General features: G+C 54.0%; 1 protein-coding gene across 8 annotated transcripts in view; it reads right to left on the reverse strand.

Moving 5' to 3' along the window:
• Positions 1-11,748, reverse strand: part of TCF7 (transcription factor 7) — a 33,032-nt gene extending 21,284 nt beyond the window's left edge. For 3 of the 8 annotated variants that reach the window (XM_016137648.2, XM_016137651.2, XM_016137654.2), the window contains exons 1-3: positions 11,329-11,745; positions 11,084-11,150; positions 10,445-10,569 (exon numbers count right to left, since the gene is read on the reverse strand). In XM_016137648.2, the coding sequence (XP_015993134.2) occupies positions 10,445-10,569; positions 11,084-11,150; positions 11,329-11,580 (444 nt within the window). In that variant the 5' untranslated portion in view covers positions 11,581-11,745. Of the gene's footprint in view, positions 1-10,444; positions 10,570-11,083; positions 11,151-11,328 lie in introns of all 8 variants that reach the window. The other 5 variants (XM_016137653.2, XM_016137646.2, XM_016137647.2 and 2 more) reach the window with 4 other exon arrangements.
• Between the last annotated feature and the right edge of the window lie 4,711 nt (positions 11,749-16,459).

A 16,459-nucleotide genomic window follows, 5' to 3' on the forward strand; every position in this document is an offset into this window, starting at 1 on the left:
AGAGCTTTGAGGTCACACCTAACAGGGGCAGTGAGGGCCAAGTCTTTCCTTAGGGACAGAGGAGTCCAGCTGGATCCAGCTCAGGAACCCAACAGGAGTGGGGGTAATGCTCAGCTTCTTGGCCTACAATGACCCCATCGCCCCACATTCAAGAGCAAAAGGCAAGGGCAGCAAGGAGCAGGGGCTTTGAGATAAAACAGACCTGAGTCCAAGTCCTGACTCTGCCAGGTACTAGCATGTTCTTAACCTGAGCCTCAGTTTCCCCATCTGCAAAATGAAAGCAATAATAGTATCTACTTTCTTGGCTTCTTATAAGGATCTTGATATCAGGATTAAAAGCCCCTGGTACTCGGGAGTGTCTCGACATGTACACTATTGCTATGGTCAGTTATTCTTTCAACAACTGTTCACCGAGCACCTACTGTATGTCATGCCCTGTGCCGAGCACTGAGCTTCCAGCTGTGAAGAGGACAAATGTGGCCCTGGCCCTGTAGATCCTCTCTCACTTTTTGATCCAAAACATCATCCTTGAAACCCCACCTCAAAACGGCCAACCCTTGTGGCCTAAGCAATCCCAGTTTCATCTGTCCCCACACCCTGTGGACTGTGGTCACCCCCCAGCCCCACCCATGGGGTTGCCCACCACAGTTGGGTGGCTCCCAGGCTGCACAGTGATTCAAAGCCTGCCAGCAAGCTCTGGGGTGGCTGCCGCAGTCTGGCTTACACTCAGTGGCCGTACCGCCCGGACCCCCAGCTGTACCCACCAGAGACCTCACTGCTGCTGCTGCAAAGCTCTCCACAGGCTGCCTCTCAGCATCACTGAAGGCCCACCCACCCTCTGCCTGCCTGGCCACCAGGCCAGCCACAGAGCCATCTGATTTGAATGAAACTTCAAACTTAATGACTTTCATGCTGGTTATTTAAAACGCAATGTAATTTTCTTAAACACCCTATTATTTCCTTTGATAGCTACAAAGCTTCCCCCAATCCCATAAGCATGTTTATTTTTAGGGAAAAGAGTGGTTTGCAGTTGGTCATGGAGACCATAGGGAGAGGGAACCCACAGAAAGCAGGGCAAAGAGTCAAGCCTAGCAGCCTGGAGACCCACAGCCGCCCTCCCTTCCTGCTGGGGAAGGCTCTCCACCCATATCCTGGGTCCTGAGCAGGCCCCTGCCCTTCTCACACCGGCGTATCAGCCAGTGGCCCTCTTGTCCAGCATCTGACAGGGGCCGAGTCCGCCTTCCGTGCGCCCCCTCTACAGGGCCCCATGTCCTCATCTATAAGATGGTTCCGATGGCTTCCCCAGGAGCCCCTCCATTGGCATGCCAGGTGTGACAGCACTGGGGAAGGAGTCTCCAGGGCCAACACACCCTCAGCTGCCTCCTTTTGGCTCCTCCAGACATTCTGCCCTGGGTAAGGCCTTGGGGCCTGAAGCTTTGACTAGCTGGATGAGATCTGTGCCCAGATAAAGTGGCCCCAGGCAGTAGCTGCCCACGCTGGGAGAGTGGGTGGGTGTGGCCCTGCCAGTCGGGGCTCCCTGGCAAGGGAGGAGGCCTGGTGGTGGGTGTGCGTGCAGAGGTCAGTTGAGCTTCACCAATGCGGGGCGTCTTCTGGGAGTGGCTATTTTTAGATCCCAGGCTTTCATGTGGCCGAATGATGTGGAGTTTACAAAGCATCGGTAATGCGTTTCAGATGGCGGCCCAGCAGACTGAGAGGCTGGGCCTGCTGCCACCAGAGCCATGTCAGAGTTAGTCAGAATACCTTCAGCCTGGACTCCCGTCACCTGTCCCTCCCTCCCCACAATCCCTTCTTGCCCAATAGGGAGGCTGGCCTGGAGTAGTCCCTGCAGTGCCCAGTAAGTCCCACCTGAGGCCTACCCAAGCAGCAGGTTTTTCCAGCCAATACTTAACTGAACCTCGAGTCTTCTGGGTCAGGGACCCCCACCCCCATTTTAGAGGAGGAAATTGAGACCTAAAGAGGTTAACAGATTTGCTCAAGGTCATACAGCCAAGGGAGGTGGCCCCGGTCCCCTGGCTTCCTTCCCCATGACAACCCCCTGGCCTAATGGGCAAACGGGATTTTCTAGGAGGGGGCAATATGCCACCCATGGCTAGGCCAGCCCAGGCGTGCAGCTCTACCCATGTAAACGCCAAAGCCCACTGTTCCCTGGGGCCACCACCTGCCCATCCGTGCCTGCAGCCACAGCCACACACCCGTCATTTGGAAGCAGATAGTGTGGGGCCCAGACAGGTCTCCTGTCCCTGGAGAGAGAAAGAGCTGGTTGTTTTAATGGGAGGGGTAAGGGGGGGCAGGGGGAAGCTTATTTGGCAGAACGTCTGCTTCCTCTGATCTCCACGGAGCTCTGGCCGTGGAGTAGGCCTCAGCGTGAAGGCTATGTGTCACCAGTCTCCCTCTGGGCTCTAAAGCTGTGTCTGCTGACACAGCCCAGGCAGGCAGTCTCCATGGGTGGGAGAGGCTACATGGGCAGCCTCCCCAAAGGAGAGGGCCAGACCCACACCCATCTCAGCTCCACCCAGGCCAGGGCCCTTATCCAGCAAGGGACAATCTCAACACTCACCACGGGACTGAGCCAAGGGGAACCCCACGTTGCAGCAGGACCAGAAAGAGCCAAATCCTCTGACCATTCAGCTACAACTCAGAGACTTCATGCATGTCAAGGCTGATGTGGGCCACGCCTTTTTAGGGGGGCAGGCAGCACCCAGGTCCAAACCCCAAGCATCACCAGGTCTACGAGCTGAGGCAGCAAACTGCCTGAAGAAAGAAGCTAACACTGGCCTGGGTTCTCAGAGACTTTCTTCCCCAGACTCCTGCTAGAGAGCACACCAGATGACAGGCGCTCTCCACACCCTGACTAAATCTCACTGGTGGGTGGGACCTGACCTCTGAGGTTCAGTTCCCCTCAGTAAACAGGGGGCCAAAACGTTCAACTTTAAGACCCTGGAGAGAGACTGAGTCAAATGAAATAACATGAAAACGGAAACTCCCACTTCTGAGGCACTCTTGCCTTGCATGTGCCTGCATGCTCACGTCTCCCCAAAGCCCACCCCCGCCCTAGGCCCTGTTCACATTCCTCCAATCTCCCCTGCAGCCCCAGTGTCCGCCCTGTCCCAGCTGCAGACTCTGCCTGCCTGGCCCTCCATGTCCAACTCAAACCTGCTGGTGGGCACCACCCTGCCATTCGTGCTGCCGATACACCGCATGTGCCCACTAGCCACTCCCAAGCTGTGGAACTGGCACTGCCTGGGCATCGAGGTCATGTGCTGGGCCCTCAGTGTCAGCCCTTCTTCTCCAGCCTCACCTCATGCTGCTCTCACACCTGGGCTTCAGGCTGTCCTTCCAGGGACCAAGAACACACTAATTTCTGCCTTATCCTCTCTGCTCAAGTTGTCCCCCCCATGCCTTGACAGTTCTACCACTCTCACCTGCACAGGTCCTGGGCCAGCTGGACCCCTTCCTTTTCAGGGATCCTCCTGGCTGCCCCACCACCCACTGGCCTCTCTCCCTCCTCAGTGCCCTTTATCCAACTTGGACAGAACCTCAAAGTCGACTCTGAGCCCCCAGGAGAGTCTCTGAGCTCTGGGAGGGCAGAAGCAGCCGCTCTCCGTGTGCTGAGCCAAGGCCAAGTATACGAGTGTGTGTGTTTGGGGAGAGGTGCCTCAGTAAATGCCAGCGGGGGTCCAGACCCAGGAATCTAGATCCAGCGGGCACTATGACATTGACTGGCTGAGGGAGAGAGAATGGCCCAGGTTCCGTGCAGCCTCAGCTTCAGGAGTACTCTGCCTACTTGGCACACGGTCCCCTTCAGAATGGCCATTCACACAGTATTAATCCCTCCCACAGCAGCTTCCACTCAGAAAGCACCTACTATGTGCCAGAGAATTCACATACACTATCTCAGACCATTCCACAGTAACCAAGGAGGTAGGAACCCTCATTATCCTTGCTTTAAGATGAGGAAACTAAGGCACACAGATGGGCCAAGTAACTTACCTAGGGCCACTGAGCCCAGGAGTGGCAGATGTGGTATTGAGGGTGGCCCTTCCAGATTCAATGCCTTCCCCTTCTACCCCTCTAAGGGGCCTTGGATGAGTCCCTTCCCTGACCTGGTCTTACTGTCCCCACCTGCAGAAGGAGGGTTGTTACCGAGGATCCAGGCACTGTGCCGTTGTAGGGTGGGGGATGTGACCTGATAAAACACCTGTTTCCTCCAACGGAGTCTTGTTTGTACACAGTGACAGGAAGCAGCCAGTCACAAGGTAGGAGGGAGTGTGACTGGCTTCTGGACAGCAGCTGCCTGGGTAGGCTTGGAGGAGGCTGTGGCCCCTGTTGCCTCCCCATGTGGCTCTGTGGCCACTCTCATCTAGCCTGACCCCGTCAGTTATTTGACTTGAAGAGTGTGCCCCTGGAGCCCATTCTCACCGCTCAGTTAAACCTCTTTTCCTGAAGGGGCAGGGAGTAGGATGAGGTCTCAGGAGACCCAGGAGGGATAGGCTGATGGCTGCCTCAGGGAGCGGGGCACCAAGCCCTCCCTTCTTTCAACCCCACTCACATCTGACTCTCGGGGAGACTGAGGAGGTGGGGAGAGCTAATATGAATGTCTCTATTTGCTGGCTATGGAAGCTGGCTTGCTGAAACTCTGGTAGGATGAGGGAAAGAATACCTGGGTCCTGGTGACCAACCCAGGGCTATCAGCCCTTCTGCCCTGCTGAGCTAGAACAGTGGGTGGGTGGCCCTAAAATTACGGCCCCTGGGGAGAGGGCACAGCAAAGGTCTTTAGGATGGGCTTCCTTTGTGGTGCTCTCCTGGCCCTGAAAGGCATTGAGGGGCACCCTGAAAGCAGAGTCCCACCTTGGGAGCAGCTGAGGAGGGCTGCAGATTTTCCAAATACCACAGCCAATACCACACAGCTTTCCAAGTCAGGAAAGAATGCAAGTCAAAATAACTCCTAAAACCCATTGCCCATCGTGAACCTATTAAACAAATGACAAAAGAGAGGAAAGTCCACACTGGCTGTGCTCAGGCCCTGCAAGAACCCACAGTGAACTGGGGCTATGGGGAAGCAAATGCTGGGATTCGTCCTCCCTCTTGACCCCACAATTCTCCTTGAACATTGAGCTTCAGGAAAATAAGTACATGCCCACTAGTAAAGAAGGCAACCTGTGAGCAAGCTAGAAGCTACATGAGGAATACAGTCAATATCGGAGATAAACAAAGATACTATACATAGGCACTATCTGGGGGCCTGCAAACATGCACCCCCACACCCAGGGAAGCATCAGGACAAGGTATGAGGGCTGTGTGCAGGGGTGACCATGTGGGAAAAGGTCTGAGGATGGTTTGAAGGCTAACAACTACGTGGGTCTCTTCCCTTTTTTCCTAACGAAACAGCTTAAACCCCTACCGCCTTGTGTAAAGGGCTTCTATATGGCTGGGGAAGGGAAGTATCTTTCAGGGTGGACGGAAAAGGATTCTCAGAATGGAGTGAGTGGCCAGGAATAGCACTTCCCCTCCCAAGAACCTCTGGGTGAGGTGGGGCAGTGAGGAGGGGGCCTGTGCATCTGTGCCTCCACCCTAGGGCTCAGATCCCAAGACCCCTGGGCCCAAAGTACAGATACAGCCCTCCAGACTGGAGTCCATGCATGGCTACCACTGAGCCACCACTGGCCCCAGAGGAGCCAGGACAGCAAGGGAGAAAGGATCAGTCATTGCCAAATCCCTGTCCCCCAAGCCCAGGCCAAGCTAGCACCCTTCTGGGCCCCTCCCTGGCACTGCTGCCTCCTGCCCGCACTCCAATGCAGGGAGGAGGGCTCACCACTCCCACTGTGTAGAAGAGGACAGTAAGGCTCACAGATAACTTTTGACAGATGAGCTATCTTTAGTCTAAGCATAGCAAATGCATCACAAAACAGTGCCAACTGCCTTGGTCTAAAGAGCTGCCAGGGTGAGCAAAGAAGCTAAGGCCCAGGGGCATGATGGAGGGTACCACAGAGGAGGTCGCTCTAGGGAGGTGACATTTGAATTAAACCCTGAATGAGAAATGAGAAGGTGGCAGCTAAATGAACAGCTGGGAAAAATAATTCCAAGCTGAGGGGACAAGTGCAAAGATCCTGCGGTGGGAAAGATTCTTATTGGTTGTAAAAAAATATTTTATATCATGACACTGAAGTGGCTACTCTTGAAGGAGAGAGGAAGAGTATGGTACTAAGTAGGAGGGGCTGGCCACTCAGGCACTCGGGCAGTGGTGAGTGGTTTGGGCTTTACTCCAAGAGCAATGGGAAGCCCTTGCAGGGTTTAATCAGGACATGGGATCTGATTCATGATTTTAAAGGACCCATTTGGCTGCTCTGTGGAGCCTGGATTGAGGGTTAGGGTAGGGGTTAGGATGGGGGCCAAGGTAGGAGCAGATGGACCCTGGAGGAGGCTGTTTCTGCCACCTGGGTAAGGGATGGTGTGGCTTGGGCTTGGGGGTAGTGACTAAAGTGAAGAAGTGAAAGATTTGGGATGTTTGGAGGGCAGCCCAGGTGTCTGCCAGTCCCCTGTCGTCACCTGTTAACAACTGCTCCTTTAGGAAGCTACTCGGCAGACCCTCCTCCACAGCCCAGGCCGGGGCCAACTCTGCCCAGGACGCCCCCAGCCAGGCCTTTTGTGACAGTACTCCTCTGGCCAAGAGGGAGTCTTCAGTCAGGAGCTCCCAGAGGTAGGTTCTGGGCCCTCTGGGTGCCCAGCCTGGTGCCAGCCTCACTTCTAATAGGCTTCACTCCAACCAGGGCTGGTGAGCAACCATCAGTAACTCTCCCCAGAAAGGCCCCGCTGCTCTCTCTGAGGGCTGGGAGGGCTGGGGGGGTGCGTCTCTGCAGTGCTCCCCTGGACTGGCTGGCTGTGCAGCAGCAGCACTTCCTTCCTCTGCCCAGGTCTTGCTTATATCCTCACCTCCTGCTCCCCCGGGCTGTGTTCACACAGTCCTCACCTGGACCTCAGACTCTGGAGTCGGGGCACATGAGCCCATTGGCCAGGAGCCCCAGCATGAGTCCACTGACTCGGCTGGGCTCCCGCACCGCGGAGCTGATGCCTGCCCCTCTGGCTGAGAGCACGCCCAGGCACCAGGAACGCTGTGGTGGTCAGACACAGGGAAAGAGCCCCAAGTCCCTACAAGAGGCAAAAGCCTCGGCCTTTTAAAATTTTTTTTGTATTAAGACATAATTCACATACCATAAAATACACCATTATAAAGTGTGCAATTCCGTGGCTTTTAGTATATTTGCAAGGTTGTACAACTGTCCCCACTGCCTGATTCCAGAACATATTCATCACCCCAAAAAGAAACTCCGCACCCATTAGCAGCTGCTTTCCGTTACCCTCTTCTCCCAGGCCCTGGCAACCACTCATCTACCAGTCTCTATGATTTGTCTGTTCTCGACATTTCACCTAAATGGCAAAAGGCTAAGCAGCCTTCCAGGCCACAGGTTCTAAGTGGAGCCCATAGACGGAGCCATAAGAACAACGTGGCCTCACATTCTTTTTGAGATGCAGACTTGCACCAGACCATCAGTCCTGCGTATCCAAGAACCTGAGTTTTCCTAAGGAGTGATGCCTTACTCATCCTGGAAGCCTCTCAAAGTCTAGCCCGGAACCAGGCCACTGCCTCCCACCCCCACCACCAGGTTTCAGAGCAAAGACGACAAAACCAAAATACGCAGGGGCTACGGCTCTAGACCAGTAACTGTCTGCAAGCCCACATTAGATGCCTGACAAACATCAGCCATAAAATAAACTTTGACCTAATTCCCCTTCCCCAGAGTTTATAAGAAGCTGAGTACCAAGAAAACCCAAACATTTTGGGAACAAAAATCTTCTGCCCCGTGGCAGTTGGCTGTGAGGTAGTCACTTGGCCCTTCACTCCTGGCTAGGTTTGAGTCTGTTTTGAGGTGCCCAATGTGGTGAGATGGGCAGAACAGGTTCCAGGAATGGGTTTTCCCCCCTGTCTAGGGAAGTCAAGTGATTGGCCTTGAGCTCCTCAGCACAACTGCTGACCACCTAGATTCTCTCAGAGGACCTGGCAAAAGGCTCGGGGGTGGGGGCTAGTTCTGAGGGTCATGGCCAGAGATTGGGCAAGCATGTCATCTGTGCCCTGAAGATGGGGTCAGGAAAGCAGTTTTTCCTCAAGGCCCCTGAAAGGGGCTTCCAACCTACTCTAAGAGCATCTTTTTTTCATTCCAGACACAAGAACTTAAATCATACTATAAATGTGCTCCCAAAACATGGGCTCAATCAATTTTGCTTTTTAAAACACAATCGTATTTAAAATGTCCGTACAACTCTTGGGGTGACGTAAGTAGCCACTCTTACTTGCCATTAGCTTATAACTATCAAGCTTGCTTAAAAGAGGCTCCACTACATTCATGTATAACTTCCTCAACCAGTGTCACCCCAACTTAGGCCCTTGCCTCTGTCCTTGTCCCCACCCCCTGGAGCAGCTGGCACCAAGGCACACAAAGTCAGTGCCAGAGCTCATCCTCCTGTGTTCGCAGAAGCCAGGCGGTGGGAGGATCAGGGGATTTGCCCCTATAGGAGAGGTTGTGACACATACAAATGCATCTGCTATAGCTTGAGAAAGATCCTGAAGTTGGAAAAAAGAAATAATCCAGACCAGGGGAGTGGTGGTGTGCCAGGGCCCATTTCCGCCCCCCCAGCACCCTGACTGCTGGAGTTAGTGGTCTGTCCGCCTACTCTTTGACCAGTAGTATGGGCTAAAGGACACCAAATGGTCCCATCACCACATTCCTACAGAGAATGAGGCCTTCCCTTTTTGGGCACTCTCCAACCACTTGCCCATACCACGGAAAGAACTGAGAATTACTGCTTTTCCTTGCCCTGCTGTGGAAGTACAAGAAGCTGGAGGGGAGCCTGCCCTGCTAGGCTAATTCTTGGGCCGAGGCCTTTTGTCTAGTCATGGTTATCACAGTGACCCCAGCTCCCTACCAAGCTAGCACTCACCTGCCAGTGGTTTGGCAGTTGTGGGTGATGCCGACTTGGCCCCAAATCAAGGGTTTACTCCTTGTAGGGGGCCCCAAAAGCATCTCTCTTAAGACTCTGCTTGTGCGAGGCAGAGGTCTCTAGGGAGATCTGCTCTATCAGGTAACGAGGTCAGTGGGCAAGCCCCTGCCCCCACAGACTTGGAGCAGAGCAAGCACCTCATAGATGGAGCCATCCAAGAGCAGAAAATCAGAACACTCTTTCAATATGCTCCTTCTACAGATGAGAAAATGGGAGCCAAAGGACAAGGAGATCATTTCCTGAGTCCGCAGTCCACCAGGTTTTCCATCCTGGGTTTCTGGAGTGTCTTCTCACCTCCCGTTAGCTTTGGCATTGAACAGCTCTCAGAACCAATCCTCCTCACTCGGGATCTGAAACAGCCTGGCAGTCATCCTCCTCCCTCTGGGCGATCCCAGCACTAGCCATGTGAGCCTCCTACCCGTGGGCCGCACCTGCAATGGGCCTACAGTTGCATCCAACACTGCACATCAGAGTCCCCTGAACCTTTTATGTACTCTAGTGCTAATCTCACCCTCAACTTGGGACGCCTAAGGATGATCTGAAACACTAATCTGAATTTTTTTTTTAAGTGCAGCTTTACTGCTCCAAAGCACTCAGAATAGGCCCTTCACACTGGAGGTCATCTGCACCAATGTGCAGAAAAGCATGGTTTGTAATGATCATGAAGTCTGTTCAAGTCTGGGATCTCTAGTTCAGATCCCACTGAGTGTGAAAGGCAAATTCATTGAACAGGCCCCTTAATAACACCACTGATGGGAAACACCTCTGCAAACTCTGCCTGGTGTATTAGAGATGAAGCCAGCTTCATTAAAAACACACTTTTGACACATGTTCAGGATCTTTCTCTTGGCAAGGGTGCACTCATGTCAATAAGAATAGAACGAATAGAGTATATTTCTTATCCACAACCAGAAATGCTGAAGCCAACCAGCTTTTCTGTTGGTTCCTCCAAGTACCAAGGCTTAGGAAGTCAGGCTTTTGGGAGAAGGCTAACTATGAAGCTCACAGCTCAGACCACACCACCCACAACACCCTCAGGAGCCAGAGGTGGTCTCAGCTCAAAGATTCTTTGAGAAGACTCTACCCCAGCATCACCCAGCACCGGGATAGGGCCTGTACCTGCTTGGGTGCAAGCTAGGAAGACAAAAGCCAACAGCTAGCAGGAAGGCAGCTGCCTAGGGCCATCCCTCCTTCTTTTAGCAAAGTTCTCTAGTTCAGATCCCACTGAGTGTGAATGGCAAAAGAGACCAAAAGGGAGTTCTCATGTATCTATTTTGTTCTAGGCTAAAGTCACTTCCTGCCCATGCCCCACATACCTGGTCAAGAAGGTGGCAGGCATAAGGCAGGCTGAGCGGCTGGGGCCACTTACCAGTGGGGGTTGCGGCTGGGGGTGCTGCCCTGCTCCAGAAGGGGGTGGGTAGTGCATGAGCAGATTGAAGGCGGAGTAGACGGTGTCTTTGTACATGCCGCTGGAGCACTCCGGGGCCTTCAGGCCTGGAAAAACCACAGCTGGGTCAGACGCCAGCCCGGACGATTCGGGCTGAAGGCTGTCTGCTCTCGAGAGAAAAAATAATTGCCAAGGGGTCTCCTTCAAGTTCGTGACTTGAGAAGGAATGGGCTGAAGGTGCCCACAATGCCAAGTTTTGATCAAGAACCCAGAGTCCAGGCCTCCCCTAGGCGGCTCCTACTTGACCCCCACCCTACCAGCTAGCCAAGTACTTGGCCAATGCTTTCTCCTCAAGACGGGATTACTCAGTCAGTCACCTGGGCAGGAGGGGAGGCGGAGATGGCGGGGGTCTGTTTACTCCTATAAAGGTCAGGGCACCGGAAGTGACTCGAGCCCGGCGGCGCCCGGGAAACCCGCCCCCCACTCCCTCCCACCCTCTCGGTTTTACCACCTCCTGAAGCTGCAGTGGGGGAGGGGGAGTGGCACCCCCTCGGCTCCCTCCCTCCAATGGAGGCCGAGGCCTCAGCGGGTGAAGGGGAGTCGGGTCGTGCAGAAACTCACCGTCTTCCAGAGGTTCTGGAAGTTTGTCGGGAAAAAGTCTCTGCGAAGTATGTTCCCGCCCGAGAGCCTGCAGGGAGATCCAGACGGGCCGTGAGGGGCGCAGGGAAAGCTAGGGGCTCGGGGCTAGGGACAGAGGGGGCTCAGGGACGGGGACCCCGAAGGCCGCGGACGGAGGGGCAGGTCAGCGCTAGCCGAGGCCCGGGAGGCGGCTGCGGGGGAGGAGCGGGATGCGGGCCGGCGCTCACCTCGGTCCCGACCTCGGCCTCGCCGCGGGCCCCGGCGCCGGCCCCCGGGACCCCTGCTCCGCCCGCCGCGCCCTCGGACTCATTGACCAGAGACGACTTAAGCTCAGCCAGGTCGCGCTCGGGGCCCGCGGCGCTGTCGCGGCTCTTGTCGTCCTGCTCCTCGCCCTCGTCCTGGAAGGCCAGCAGCTCGTCAGGCGCACCGAGGTCGTCGCCGCCGCCCGCGCCGCCCCCGCCCGAGTCCAGCTGCGGCATGGTGCGCTCAGCCCGCGGGGGCGCGGGGCACGGGAGTGCTGGGCGCGAAGCCGGCCGGGAGGCGGCGAGCCCGGAGTCCGGACCTCCGAGCCCGGAGCGCGGCGGGCGGAGCGCGGGCTGACTCCGCCTGGGCGGGCTGCGGGCGCCAGGCTCAGCGGCTGCGGGAGCTGGTCCTAACATCAAAGGCACCGCCGGCCGAGTGCGGGGGGCGGGGCAGGGACGCCGGGGGCGGGCCTGGCGTTGGGCGGAGCCAAATCGCCCCGCCCCTCCTCTCCCGGGAGAGGTCGGTAAGCGTCCAGTGGGCATAGTCTTAAAGGGCTCGCTCTCCCGGGCGTAATTTGAGTGAGGCGTTGGACGATCCTGAATAGCATCACTCTTCTCCTGAAATACGAGGACTTTAAGGGAGACCCAGATTCCCCCTTCCTCACCTAGCGAGTCCTGTCCTGCGCTCAGGTTTCTCTCCCAGTTGCGGAGGGCGCGGGTCCCCGAGGTTCTTGAGATGGCTTGGAATAAGAGCCAAGATGAGAACTATGTCTGTGCCCTAAGCTTGGAACTGGCAGCTTCCTAGAGCTTGGGGCTGCTTGGAGGCTGTGCTCAAACCCTGGGCCAGCAGGGTTAGGCCTCCACAAAGCCCCATTCTCCAGCTCTAAGCCAATCTGGGACATCTTTCCAGGCTGACCACTCGCAGCAAGAACACAAGCATATGCTCATACATTTATTGATTACCTGTTGCATGCGGGGCTTATAACAGCACACATTTGTGAGGGCCTCTCAGCCATGTGGCTTCGAGGCGTAGTAAACACAGCCAAGAGGACTAGGAGGAAGGAGCCTCTGCCGCCCCATGGGGATCCTCCAGTCACTCCTTACCCCTCCCACAACTCTCCCAACTCAAGTTCCATTCCTAGAACTCGTGGCTCTAGGATGCCAGGCTTTGGGTGGCCACGTGGGCTGCAGGATTCGGATGAGGGGTGGGGAGTACGAAGCAAACTAACAAGTGAGGTCGCGTACCCTCCGAGCCCACTGACTCCCAGCCTGGCTCAGGCCGACCCTCGTAAGGTGCAGGCTGCAGGATCTATAGCCGGAGAAGCCTGAGACCATATGCCAGCTTCCGTTGCATCTACGAGGCACCTGGGGCTAAGTCCACGCGGGCCTCCACATCACACTTGGCCTCAGGTCAGTCACTGCGTCTAGGAAAGACATCGGCTCCTTTGGAACGCGGTGCAGCTAACTGCAGCCCACAGCAGGTTTCTGTGTTGGTTTCAGTGTAGACATTCCCATCTCTCCGGAGAGCAATTAGGGCAGAGCGTATTTGGAAAGGGAGTGTGTCTTGTACACTTCTCAGGCTCAGAGCCGCACAGGACCCCTGGCTGCGTGGGCCGGAAGCGGGCCACGCCACCCCTCTGCGTCCAGGCTCAGCCGGGTTGGCTGCGGATCAAAGAGCCAGGGCCGTCTCTCTCCGCGGTCAGATCCTATCTACGCCTGCCCAGCGGGCGGCCTCTGCGCCCCACCTCAGGGCTAGAGCGCCCTCTTTTCCTCCCTTCCGGGGGCTAGAGGTTGGAGAGGGGGCACTAATGCTCAGTATGACGAGGGAGATGTGGGGAAGACTCTGCCTATTAGGTCCCCCCAGTCTCCTTTCTTACTGTTCAGTCTCACTTCAGTCCCTCTAGAGTGGGAGGAGGGGCTCCTGCTAAGAGTGGCCCAGTCCCGAGGGAAGAAAGTGCAGGGGGAGGGGCCCACCTCAACAGCTGAGGTTATAAGGTCTGGCTTCCTGATGAGCTTCCTATGGGAAAGCTGAGAGGGAATACGAATCTGCCTAATCCAAAGGCTTTGGGGTCCTTCTGCTTTTGAGAGTGACCCCAGCTTAGCAGGAGCCTCCTGCAGGACGAAAGTCCCCAGACCCATGAAGTTCCAGTGGACACAAGCCAGCGAAGTTTCTCCAGTCCATGGAGAAAAGAGAGAAGTCAGGGCAACAGTGAGGGGGTTTGTTTTTCTCAAGAAGGCTAAATTTTTTCAACTTAAAAAGTATTAGCCTTTAATCACAGATTATGAACTTTCTGCTTTATTAGTGTGAAAACAGCCATTTATTTATTTATTTATTTATTTATATTTTTTTTACTACCATGATGGTGAGAATTGATTTTTTTTTAATGTCTTATTTGGCAAAAGAAAAACTTAGCCACTCTCTATTCACTCTCTCACCCCCAAATTTTTTTGAACATTTTATAGGGCTTTGAAATCTTAAGGTCTGGGAGCCACTGCCCTATGGGGTCATGGCTCCAGCCTCTAGCCCAGCTCGGTGGAACCAGGCGAGTAGAAAGAATAGGAGTGTGAGGAGGGATGAGGGAAGGAGAAGAGACTGAGTCTCAGACATCCACGGCCCACTGAAATCAGCCTAAAAGCCCGCTGAGAGAGCATCTACTGTGTATCTAACCCTGGGCTCAGGCCATGGAGAGGGAAGAGGAAGAAAAGGCCACTCCAGGAGGTATTGGCTGCTTGAGAAGCTGAGAAATTATTAGAGCCCAGTTCGTTGCTGGATTTGTCCATACAGACCATGGGCAGAAGGAGCTCTGATATGGCGAGATCAATGGGGCTGGAGTGGTCAAGTTGTCTTCCTGGAGGGGGCAGACTTTATCTGAGCATGGAAGGCTCTAGGGTTTGGAGAGATAGGAAAAGGAGCTCAGGCTTGTCCTCAGAAGGAAGGGACAGCCCTGCAGCAGCCCCTTGTCTGGTTAGCCCTGATTCCATCATCATCATCCACACAATGATTTCATATTGAATGATTGCTCTGTACTATGTTGAGAGCTTTACACACATCTCATTTAATCATCATACCAATCCTATGACATGGGTTTTATTATCCCCATTTATGAATGAAGAAACTAAAGCTCAGAGAGGTTGAATAAGTCACCCAAGTTCTCACAGTTTGGAAATGAAAATATCCGAATTCCAAACCCAGGAAGTCTGACTCCTGAGCCTGCACCCTAACTATTACACTCTAGAGTTCCATTATGATCTCTACAATTTCAGAAGGAGGTCTTATCTACTTTGTGGACTTTGCAGACAAATGCTGATGAATGAGCTGTCACTAATAGAATTCTGATTTTCTGGGTGGCCGATGCTATGAGGAAGGGCCACCAGGAGGACTGGGATATCTCCCTGGTGGTTTGTATAGGGTGGTCAAGCTCTTTGCTGGGTAAGAGGGCCCAGAGTATCTCCCTTGAGTCAGATCAAGCTCAGTCTGTACCGTCTCTTCCCTGGGCCCACCCTAGACTGCCTGCTCTGAGTCCTGACTCAGATCACATATGGAGACAATAGACTTTGGGGTTCTTCCATGGGATGGTGAGTAAGGTCTGCTGTGGCTGCCCCCCTGGAGGTGACCATGGAGTTTTGGGACCAGGGCCAGCTGCAGGGAGGCCCCAGAGTCTTTTGGACTTATGTAGCCCAGATCAGAGCTGGAGATTTAATGAGGCTCCATCTTCATGCAAATTAACCAGGTAGATAGATATGTGCTGTCCTCAGGTGCTAGACCAGCCCAGAGAACTTGCGAGGTTGAGGATTGGAGAAAGAGAGCTCTGGCTTCGGATTAGGCAGACCTGAGATTTCCTCCCTGCCTTACCATTAACTAGCTGGGGGATTCCAGACAAATCACTGACCCTCTCTGAGGCTCAACTTTCTTTTAGGTAAAATGGGTATCTCACTGAACCTTCCTCACACTGCGAGAGTGAGGTTGAGATGAATCATATATCCTAGGAAAGAACTTAGCACAACGCCTGGCACATTCCAAGTGCTCTAATAAATGGGTGCTCTTGAGGTAGAAATTTTTCGGAAGTTGTTAGGCTAATTGGCTCTTCATGTAACATCATGTAAATCATCTAAGTGTTCTCATGGCCTGAGCTCCCTTAATCACAGCTAAGGCTGAAAATATACATTTCCTTTCCTTTTCTTTCAAGTTCCTTTAACATGAAAGGCCCACGCGAACTCTGACCTTTTCTAACAGGGAGACCCTTGAAATGCAGCATTTCCAGAAAACGACTCAAAGGAGCCCCAGATGGATTTGGTAAATTACAATGAGGAGGAGAGGTTCTGAGTGGCGTCTCTTCCTGCCCGCCAGCTCGCCTGGCATCCTGTTGGGGCTTGCCAAATGCTGCCTGGAGGCCGGGCTGCTGTCTTGGGCAGGAACACTTTCCGTGGAGCCTCCTCTCTCAGGGCACAGCCTGGTCACACATCCTAGAGGAAGACTGTGGTTTGTTACTAGAAATACAGTTTGCTCTCTGGAGACTGTGTGTAGTTTTGCTATAAGTTCGTGTGTGTGTGTGTGTGTGTGTGTGTGTCCGTGTGTGTACGTGGGTGGTTCTGGCCTGACAGTGGCAAAGACACACAGTCACTGTGATGTGACTGCTTAGGGTCAGGGACCAGGCAGCTGCCATAAAATAAAGCAAGAAGGATTTGAGGTCATTTCTTCCTTCTTTATAATGTTCTATGGGTTCTCTCCCCTACTCTCTTCTCTTGTGCAATAACCAAGGATTGCTCTTAAAATAAAATTTAATAATAAAGCTAGATGTTAGCTATTCCTGATGTAACTCCAAGGAAGTTCTGTCAAATTGGCTTGAAGGGTGGTGGTGATGAGATTACAAAGAGAGCTGCCCCACAGCTTCAGAGGGCTTGTTATGACAATTTCCCATGGGCTCATTTCCCACATTGTGTCAGCAACTGTTCCCAATGAATGGGGCTGGGATTCACTCACCAGGAAGAATGAATAGCCCTGGGTTTCCACAAGAAAAGGTCTGGAGCCAAAGCCACCATAGTATCAGCAGGAAAGGCAAACTAGGAGGGCTGCTGTGTGCCAAACACTGTGCTACCAAGGCTCACTGATCTCCTA

Source organism: Rousettus aegyptiacus, unplaced genomic scaffold, assembly GCF_014176215.1.
Source record: "Rousettus aegyptiacus isolate mRouAeg1 unplaced genomic scaffold, mRouAeg1.p scaffold_m13_p_7, whole genome shotgun sequence".
In the NCBI taxonomy this organism is placed as follows: Eukaryota; Metazoa; Chordata; class Mammalia; order Chiroptera; family Pteropodidae; genus Rousettus; species Rousettus aegyptiacus.